The 10,483-nt window shown below is 37.1% G+C and overlaps 1 protein-coding gene across 3 annotated transcripts in view; it reads right to left on the bottom strand.

The window, feature by feature from the left end:
* Nucleotides 1-4,595: 4,595 nt before the first annotated feature.
* The window catches only part of NBAS (NBAS subunit of NRZ tethering complex), a 182,173-nt gene continuing 176,285 nt past the window's right edge, over nt 4,596-10,483 (bottom strand). For all 3 annotated transcript variants that reach the window (XM_072858557.1, XM_072858556.1, XM_072858555.1), the window contains one exon: nt 4,596-7,594. In XM_072858557.1, coding sequence (XP_072714658.1) covers nt 7,319-7,594 — 276 coding nt within the window. In that variant the 3' untranslated portion in view covers nt 4,596-7,318. The remainder of the gene's footprint in view (nt 7,595-10,483) is intronic.

Below are 10,483 nucleotides of genomic sequence, written 5' to 3'. Positions count from 1 at the left end.
TGATCTGAAGGAATCAACAGCTAATTAAAAAACCTAGAGCTCTAATTACAAACGGTGTCTTGTAGTCCCCTTCATTCATCTACCTTTGCTCATTGCTCATCTCTATAAGCAAGATGTACTACTTTCATTCCTCTCCAGACCAAGACCCTCAAACTCCTGAATTGCATGTGTTAAATAAAATATTTTAGAAAATCCCACAATTAGTCTGAGCTGTCTGATGTCGTCATGCCAGTTTTTTTTCTATCATTATGAACAACAACAAAAAAAACCTAACCACACCACTCAAATATTTACCTAGGAGTTTCCGTCCTCTGGAGATCTATCAAGTCATTGAAGAGATATAGATTATAGCTGGATATGAAGCTAACAACAACCCAAAACTTAAATCTTTAAATATCTTGAATCTTGAACCATCTCAAACTGGACCTTACTTCATATGAGAAGCCATATCTCACAATCACTTTTAGTCTTTCATCCACGTATGTTCAGTAATTTTGAACAGTTTAAGAAAGTGCCAAAGACTGAAAGAAATCACATCTTAGGAGCATTTTTGTTACAGAACAGCTGTAGCATTTACAGCTCCAAAGTCCAAAATGGCCAAGGCTAGTTTTTGCTCCACTTTTCTCTGCAATGCCTTTACCAGAAATAACATTTAAAGCAGCACTATAACAAACATTCATTAAGCACTTAAATGAATGAAAGAGGTCACAAAAGAAACATTTCCAGGACTGGACCTTAAATTGTACTACCATTCCCTTTTCAAGATTATACAGGATATTGCCTATATATAATTTCATGTATATACTATTGAAAGTTGCATTCAGATACTGTTGTGTCTTTTTTCCTCTATAGCCAGAACCAGCGCAGATGGTACTACCAGATTAATTAAAATCACCCCCCGGTTTCATTCGCAGTTTGTGTTCTGTATTGTTCTCCCATTTAGACTAAACTCCTTCTGCTTATTTGTTTTCAAGCATTACTTTTTATTTTTAAACAGCATACATCTGCTTTGCTCATTGGAATAAATATTTTACACGCACATTTCGTAGATAAAGATTCTCACAGAAAAAGGCCGTCATGCAGTTTTCTCTGGGTTGCAAAGGACATTGGACTATAAATCAGAGCTCTGCGTGAAGCTGGTTTCCCCGTTACCGTGCCTTGCAAGCAGGGACACCTCGGAGGGCAGACTAAGAGGACATTCCGTGACAGGGTGGCAGCACAGCTTGGCAGAAGATGCTGGTTTCAGAGGGAGAGGAATACATGTCAGGTAGACAATTCAGTTTTAATGGTAATCACATTTTTTATGTTAAGGTGTATATATACTGACTTTCACCATTAAGTCTTATTTCCCTCGGTGATTACCAGTAACTGTTTCCCTCTTTTTCCTCATAAATAGTGCACCAGGTCTAGTGTTTTATTACCTTTGTGCCTTGAGAAGAGAGGCTGACTTGCACCAACTGCTATCAGGAAATGTTTTAGCATTTCATATCTTCAGAAAAATGAATCTCGGTTTAATACTCAGCTTTGCTGGCATTAGGCATGCTGACCAGTGACTAATTAGATATTTCAGCTTCTACAGCTATATCAGTAACAACCACATACAAATTGATTACACATAAGAAATTTCTACTAACTGTCAGGTATCTGGTATTGGTAAGCGATACAGGAAGCTGGGGTTTGGTAACGACACGGCTGTGCAAGAGGGAAGCTGCTGGGGTCTCTGCCATCTGCTCCCAGGCAGCTTCAGAAAGCACAGCCTCTATTTTTAGGTAGAAATCCTGACCAGGTTGTCAGATCTAGCTATGACTGAGCTGGACATAACCTCAAACTTTTTCTGTTTGCACAGCATAGTGTATCCTATAAAGTTCATTCAACATGATAAAATACCACACTTTGTTCAAATAGCATAGTCATTAGCATGAGCACCGAGCCACCCCCCCTTTGTTAGCCAATCCCAAAGCAAGTGAAGAAAAATGACAGATGGAATTTATCACTATAAGAAGAAATCCAAGTAAGTAAGATTTTTGTGTTTCTGAACGTCACAGTAGTCAGAAAAGTTTAGACAGGGATTTTTTTTTTTTCCTATAAAGTCTTTGCTGTTATAATTATCTACTAAAAATACTGGTTGTAGTTAAAAACCAACTCCCTAAGCACTAAGGAAAGATGAGGCTCTGTACTTGTGTTGCTGAAGTCTTCCTACTCTATGATGGGGTGCTCATTCACTCTGGAAACTCAGTGCTCCATCTCCATCTAGTGCAACAGAGCATCACTGAGGACAAACACGGGGAAGTTTAAGGCTCTGACCTCTTGTGGAGAATGGAACCATACCAGCAGCTGATTTAACCAAGCTAGAAGAGTCTGTTTCTGACTATCTGTAGGACCTTTCTTCTGCTTTTATAGGACCTTTCTTCAGCAAAATGAGCTAGCTGTTTTCAAGTGCAGACAGTTGCTAAAGAGATTCAAGTTTACTATTTTCTGTGTCTACAAAAGGGGACCAACAGTAAAGGTGTCAAAGAGTGCTGATGAAGACAAGCTTTTGAGTAAGAACTAGGGATGGATGAAAAACTGTTGAAAGTCTTAGTGAAATGTACTGTCTGGGTGATCAGCTGGTAAACGGGCTTCAATCTGTAACTACAATGATGAGAAAAATGAGAAATGAGAAAAATAATCTTAAAATAAACTGTAAAAAACCCATATAAAGTAATGTAATCTCAGATTACTGCTACCACTGCTACCAATGTGGAAAGAGAGCTCAGGGTGAAACCAAATAATCCTACGCAAACGCTACCTCAAGTGCTCAGTAACAGTTAAACAATCAAACTGAAAAACATTTTTATGCTGCTAGATGAACTTTTGGTGTGTCTGCAACATTTGATGCAAGGTGTGGCTCTGGTCCTTCCTTCCATGTCTCAAAAATATGTCAAAAAAGATAGAGATAAATAAAGAGGATGACCAAAGGTTATAGAGAAATAACTAAGTACACTAGGACTCAAGAAGTTGGAAAAGATACAACTGAGTATTTTAGAAGTCCATAAAAAGAGAGGGTGAACAGTGATTTAGTTTCTCATTTTTTTCTGAGATAGGAAGTAGGGACATCATTTGAAACAAATGAAAAATGAAAACGCATAAATAATGGATGCGGCTCTTCTGATAGACAAGTTTATGACAAGTTGGGCATACAGATCAACTCATACAACCTTGGAAGTGAGACAAGTCTCAGGGCTTTACTGAAAATGTGTAGTCTCTTTTAAAATACCAGAATTTAGGAACCTGCAAACTTTTAAGTAGGAAATGTGGCAGACATGGTGGGCAATGCTAAAATAATAAATCAATTTTGGAAGTGGAACACTTCTAGTTTTGCGTTCATTCCCTTCCTTCAGAATCTCTCAGTCTATGATCAATCAGTACAATAAACCAGCAAGGTGTTAGATGTTACTTGCTGTGTGTTTTGCAGTGAAATATAACCCTAGCAAAATCCTTGCCTTGGCTACCTTTTATCACTTACTTCAGTTGCTGTGGCTGTTTTGATGTTGCCCTGCCCTTGATTTGCTCTCCAGCTAGAGCCTTCTTGTTCAGTACTCACCTGCTGACAGATGAAGGCAGGTAAAATCTTCAGTTCCTACGTGGTCTGCTGTCATCCTGTGCTTCTGCATAAGCAACACACTCTTTGGGAGAAGAGCTGGCTGGGTGGTAACCCACCATCATTCTTGGGAGCAAATGGCCCATGGTTTTACCTAGAACCCCGTTTTGTGGGTAACAGAGGCACAGCGACTGCATGCTGTTTTGTGAAATCTGACCTTGCACAGAATACTTGTCCAGTTTTCTGGGTTTTGAAGGGAACATAGAGGTAAACCAAACAAACTTGAAAAATGGTTGTGTTTTTGCAAGTGTAGGAATTCTTACCCATATGAAGGTATCCATATTCTATGGCCATCCTCTCAAAGCGTCTTTTCACAGTGCAGAATGTCAAAAAACAACAAATCACAGAAAGAATCATTATACAAGGAAAATATCCGAATCATACGTAGTCTCCCCACTCATTGAATTGCACTGTTTTGTTTATAAATACAAAAATGTCTACTCTGCATCTGTTGCAATGACGTACTGTCTCCACTTACCATTTCCAGCAGAGAAAGAAATTGTGAGTTACGATCTTTCTTCCCTAATCTCTGGTTCTACTTATCCAAAAGAAAGGTGATGTATTTTGCTGCTTTGGTACATCTACCAGGCAGCAAAAAGCTCCTCAAAGATGCAAACACCATCAGTGTTTTTCAGGCAAATGAGGATTAATTGCACCAGGAAGTATTGCTCCTGGAGACACAACTGAACTCTTTATTCAGCTACTTTTGAGAGCACAAGCATCTCCAGAGCATGGACTTGTTTTGTGTAAAAAAAATAAAAAATAAAAAAAAATAAAATCAGCTCATGCTGTGTTCTGAATCAATCCCAACTGCAAATGAAACAAACTGACAAAACCGAACTGTCTCAAGTGCCAGTTCAGCTCTTTTGTGATTTTTTTTTTTTTGGTCTTAAGTACTATTAAGAATACCAACGTGAGTTTCTTAACCTTAAAAAACAAAACAAAACACAACAAAAAAACCCACCCCCAAACCAACACAATAACATTTGCTAGTGTATCTTGGTCACTCCCAGAGCTTCAAATGTTATTCTGCCATACAGAAGATACTAAAAGGCTGGCACTGGGATAGAAATATCCTTGTTATGTGCCTCTTCTTTCACTTGTTTTTTTTCTTAAACTTTATTTTATTTGGAACATACACTAATATAGGCTGATCATTTTAGATTTATATACTAAAAGTGTTCCTTATACATAAAAGTTTTGAATAGAGAATAAATCAGGAGTAGTCCTGGCTGCAAGGAAAACATTTATCATGGATTTGTAATGCCAGCAACACAGAAAAAGGACAGAAGATCCATAACACTCATTAGAGCTTTATCTACAGCTCAGCTCTAAAGTGACACTAAACACAAACTTTTCATGATCCTGAATGAGAATGGTCAGAAAATCTAGCACTGAACTTACTGACCTGAGACCAAACATGCAGACAGACCAAAAAGCTCCATCATGAAGTACACAAATATCTTCTACAGAATAATCCAATTCTTGCTGGAACCATGCCTTGTGGTTTGCCTGCATCTACTGATTTCCAGTTACATTACCTTTTTTTAAGTTTTTCCTTTCTTTTGTCTGCAATTCCAATATACCTTGCTTTACTAGTCTGGGGCTCTTGGCACTGCTAGCATAACAGAACAGAATTAAGGCAATATACCTGAATGATACAAATTTGAATTTGATATATATGTCAGATACATGGATGAGATAACCTTCCTTAAAACACTGAAGAACAGCTGGGACCAGCAAGTACAAAAAGCAAGATAACAATCTGAAGAATTAAAGCATTGTTAAAAATCTTGTTAAGAATCCTACCTAAGGTGGGAAGTAAGGCTAACATCTGAATAATTTTCACAGTCAGTAAAAGCTGATAAAACAAAGCAGATGCCAAGTGAAAGACAATGCTAATAAGAGTCAGTTTTGGTTCCACAAATGTCATCACCCATTTCTAAATCCTAAAGCCTAGGAGAGAACTCAGTAATACAAATTTGTAATGAAATAGCTACTTCAAGCTCTTAACCCACTCTTCTTCTTTATGATTTAAGTTAACATTTAGGAAAAAAGGGGGATTTTAGAAACTACTGTCTTAATAATAGTCAGCTGGTTACTATATTGCATAATGAAGGGGCTGGCTATCCCAAATAGCAGAAAGCTCAGATAAGAGTGTTATTACTGAAGCACAGAGCAACCACAACCTGAACTGGATGCCTCTGTTGCCAAATTTTGACTGAGTATTACCAGTGTAATAGAATGTGTCTGTACTGTAGGCATGGTACAGCCAGCTAAATAATCTATGAACTGCAATCACTGCACTAGATTTTTTTTCTTCTTGTTTTGGGTTTTGTTTCTTTTGAGGAGAGAAGGCTGTGGGGGACCCAATACCAAGAAGGTTATCAAGACGATGGAGCCAGGATCTTCACAGCATGCATGGTGGGAGGATGAGAGACAACTGGCAGAAGCTGCAATGAGACAGGTTCAAACAAGAGGATACATGTAAAAAGCTTTTCAACACGGGGACAGCCAAGCACTGGGACATCCATCCTTGAGGTTTTCAAGACCCAACTGAATACAGCCCTAAGCAACCTGCTCCAACATTAAAGGAACTCTGCCTTGAGGAGGAGGTTGGACTACATTACCTCTACAGATCATGTCAAACCTGTATTATCCTATGATCCTATTGTGTGTGCTGTTTCTGCACGTTATTTAATCAAAATTAGATCTGAACACAAGATCAGTAAAAGATTTACAGATTAATTTTAACAACAAATTCCTATAAACAGATGGAAACATCAAAACCTTCTGGTAATGCAGCGTAATAAAGAGACAGTCCCATCGTTAAAAAAACCTCAGAAAACAATCAGAAATACTTTGCCTTATTAAGACAGAAAGGCATTTGGAAATAAACACACCTACTTAATTTTTCAGAACTCAGGAAAAATATAAGTAAAATACTTTGAAAGTGCATTCACGAAAGTTATCAACAAATGTTTAGGATTTGAGATGGGGCTTCCCAAATTGCAGAGAAAAATACCTCAAAGACTAGAACTGTCTGCAAGCACAGAGAAGTTCAGCTTGTCCTTATGAATAAATATCACTGAAGAGAGACAGGAATTTCAGAAAAAGTGGCTGAAGAAAGAAAATATTTTTCTTATCTGTCTAAAAGGAGGAAAAAAGAGACTACAATAATTGCAAAATATTTTACTTATTGCCAACAAAAGCTGTGGTAACAACATTGCACAATACCAAATTTTAAGGTTTTGAAATTCTCAGAAATGACTCTTTTTTTTTTTTTGCTCCATATATCTTTATGATTATATTTTTACATTAGTTTTACATTATGATGAGTAAATTACTTACAGAAATTAAGACAAATTGTATATAACCTGCCAGCTTACTAATGTTTAATTTATATGTCACAGAGCGCAATCATTTAACACTCTTCTCTGACCTGAAAAGGATTATTAGATTCAATGTTTTGCTAGTCATACAACAGAATGATATGGTCTGCACCAATAATTTTTTTAAATGATTAGAAGTTTATGGGAATTCACTGTAAGTGTGCTGTTTGTATTTTCTACGAAACATAGGTAATAACTAACTTCGTTACTTCACTAGAACAACAATTTCTCCCTTTTGTGTAAGATCTCCAGCAAAAAGGCAGAAAAATGCATAAATCCAACATTTTTAGATCCAATGCTGAATAGCCTGGAGGGCAGTGGTAAAAGTCCTGAGTGCAGGATGAGTCCTCCGATGAGACATCAAGAGGGACCCAGCCTCTGCGTTGAACCCTGCTTCTTTAAGTTGTTTTGCTATTTCCTCTACGTCCCAGCCTCCTTCTCCCTGGTTAGCCAGTAAGTGGTCAATAAGGTGAGGATAGAAGGCAGTAGAAATGCACTTCACCACTAACTTGGCATGGAGGAGCAAGGAAAGTATTTCAGCGTCACAACTGGAATCATCAACCTATGAAGAAAGAAAAATCCAAAGTAATTAAAAATTAATTACCAGATACATCCACGAACTAGAACATGTCATGACTGCTCTAACTGCACAGCGTGACCTTCAAAGCGAGATGAGTATTCTATATGGATTAACAACAGGGATATACACTTTGCATATGTCAGAATATGTAAAGGTATGTCTTTAACAGTCTCTATCACATTAATAGAAATATTTGACCTGCACGAAGTTAAGGAATAAGGATGCTTAACAACCTGGCTAGGATTACATGAACAGCTTTATAGACTTTTCACAGGTTCTCAGCCCCAGTACAGAACAGACCACTCCATCTACCTCTGTGTCAAGAATGACACCCTGAGGAAGGTCACAGCAGAGTATATTAAAATTTGGTCACTTTATATTAATATAATATGTTACATTCCATGCATTAATACGATAGGTAACATTCACAGACTCAACCAGATTTTCCGGAGTTTCAGCACTCACAGTAAGTATGAGATTTTCAGATGATTACAACTTATTTTAAAAGATTTGGAGTACAGAGCTGCTACCTCTGCGAGACACCCTGGATGCCTCAGAAAACTGCAGTTATTTGATACATGAGAGCAGATATTGTCTTGAAAATCTTGTCTATAGCTTTACAAATAACACTACAAAATACTTTAAATTCTATTTCAGTTAATTTTGACATGTCTTTCTTGGGTTTCTTGAAATGCAGTGTTGTTTTAATCAGCTTAGGTGTCTTGCCACTTCAAGAACTGTGATAAAACAAACACTTATAACAAAAAAAAAAAGGGCCAAAGGAGGGGTAGACAATAGTCAGTTTTTAATGACTGCATCTTATCAAGTTACAAATAAACTAATCAAATTATGCTACGTTTACAAAACAACCTCTCAGTTTAAAAAAAATAAATCTGGTTAGCCTCTGTTTCGTTTTCTGTAAAAATGATGTACTATTTCACATGGTTGGTACCAGTGTATCAGCAAGTACCAGTGATTTGGTACCCTTGAAGACCAATTTAACTGCTACACAGGACCACAGGACATGACTACTGTATACTGAGAGATTTGGCACTGACACTTAACAGTTAAAATTAAGCAATTTTTAATCTAATTAGCATCACAAAACTTTTAAGCCTGACTCTTTTCAGAACATCATTTAAAGCTTCTTTGTCTCTCTATTTTAGTTCAAGCTAAAACAGTGCAGAGCTTTGCTTCCTCATGTTCATGTGCAACGGGCTGCATGCACCCCTTGCCCCACTGCTGTCACCATGAGCACACTGCAACAGGCACTTCTTGCTTGTAACCCAATTTTCTGTCCCATGAAGTTTCCACAACCATTTATTCGTAACATGTAACAGTGTCAATTTGCAGTTGTATTTTTTTTAAAAGTTATTATTTTTTTCCAGAAAGGTTGAACAGAAGTATAATCTATTAGTCCAGAAAACCAAATGTACTGGTAACAAAATCTTGCCTACCTAGACACACACACTGTGAGAGATCATGCACGTCATTTAACACAGACCATCCACTGTGGGAGACTACTCTCTCCCGTTTCCCCATCCAGGCAGTCAAACCAGAAACAGGATCCTCAAAGCATAAATCAGAACAAGTACATAATTTTCTCTTGAATGCATGGAATTGCAAGACTCCCAAGGTTTGGCATCTTATTTAGAGACGTCAATATTACATTTGCATGTAGAGGAACACAGAGAGTTTATGAGGAACTACCAGGCAGCTCCTTGCATTTAAGGGGATGAGAAACCCGCAACTAGCTTCAGGAGAAAGAACTTCCTTTGAAGTAACAACAAATTCTTTTAGAAGAAAGATCTCTATTGTATCTAAATAGTTTTAGACTAATAAATATAAGTTTTGCTTCTGCAAAAAAGCTGAAAAGTCAGCATGATGACTGAAAGCATGTATGTGATAAGCAACAGAAACAGAATAATTTATTGCTCTATTTTGGAAGAGATGCACTCTACACAACATAAAATATAACTAAAAAAGGAAAAAGGCAAAACATGAAATATCGTAGCATGAAAAGCTGTTATATCTCTTTTTATCACCTTCAATTTACCATTAATAACACATGATCATTAATTTCAATTTACTATTTTCACTTCCTTTGGAACTTCAGAAGCTTTCCAGAAAACCAGAAGGTCTTCATCATGTTAACCAGGAAGAGAGTTCGCTGTTTCACCCTCATGCTACTTCTTCCATTACTTCACTTAGATATTTGTGTTTTTCTTTCCATGGAAATCTTAAAAATAAACTTGATTTCCTCCAAGTCTTTCAGCATTTTCACAATTAATTACATAAACCTCTTATGGATTACAAAGCTAATGCAATAGTGTGTAGCAGTTATAGGTCCAGTTTACAAAACAGTTCTAAGAACAGTAGGGATGTCCAATTTTTACGTTGCCCCCTTTAAGTCTTTAATTATTTAATAATTCCTCTAAACTGTCATATGTTAATTACTGACATGTTTTCCTGCTGAAGACAGGTTAATCATTAAATAAAATTCCTAGAGTTGGTATCTTGTAGCATACCACACAGCATACTAAGCCATTACCCAAACAGCTCTCATCTTTTCTGAAGCGGGAGGCTGGAGGGATATTCTGCCCCACCTCTGAGCTCCGTGTGCTCTATTCTTGACCTGTATGTAGGATGCAACTTTACACAGGGCTTCAGTGTTTGATTTTGTGAACATAAAACGCAAACAGTAATTACAGTAATGAGATTAACAGCAGATGGGAGGTTTGATTTAAATTAGTTTTTTAGGCTATTATTTAGTTAATGAAAAGTCCTATAGATTAGTGTGATTTCATATGCCAAAAATCTACAAATTGGAGAGAGACAAGCCTGAAAGTAAAATATCTTTTCTAGCATAAA

Source organism: Ciconia boyciana, chromosome 3, assembly GCF_034638445.1.
Source record: "Ciconia boyciana chromosome 3, ASM3463844v1, whole genome shotgun sequence".
Lineage (NCBI taxonomy): Eukaryota > Metazoa > Chordata > Aves > Ciconiiformes > Ciconiidae > Ciconia > Ciconia boyciana.
Note: the sequence above shows the minus strand (reverse complement) of the source record. Positions and strands in the feature narration are given on the sequence as shown.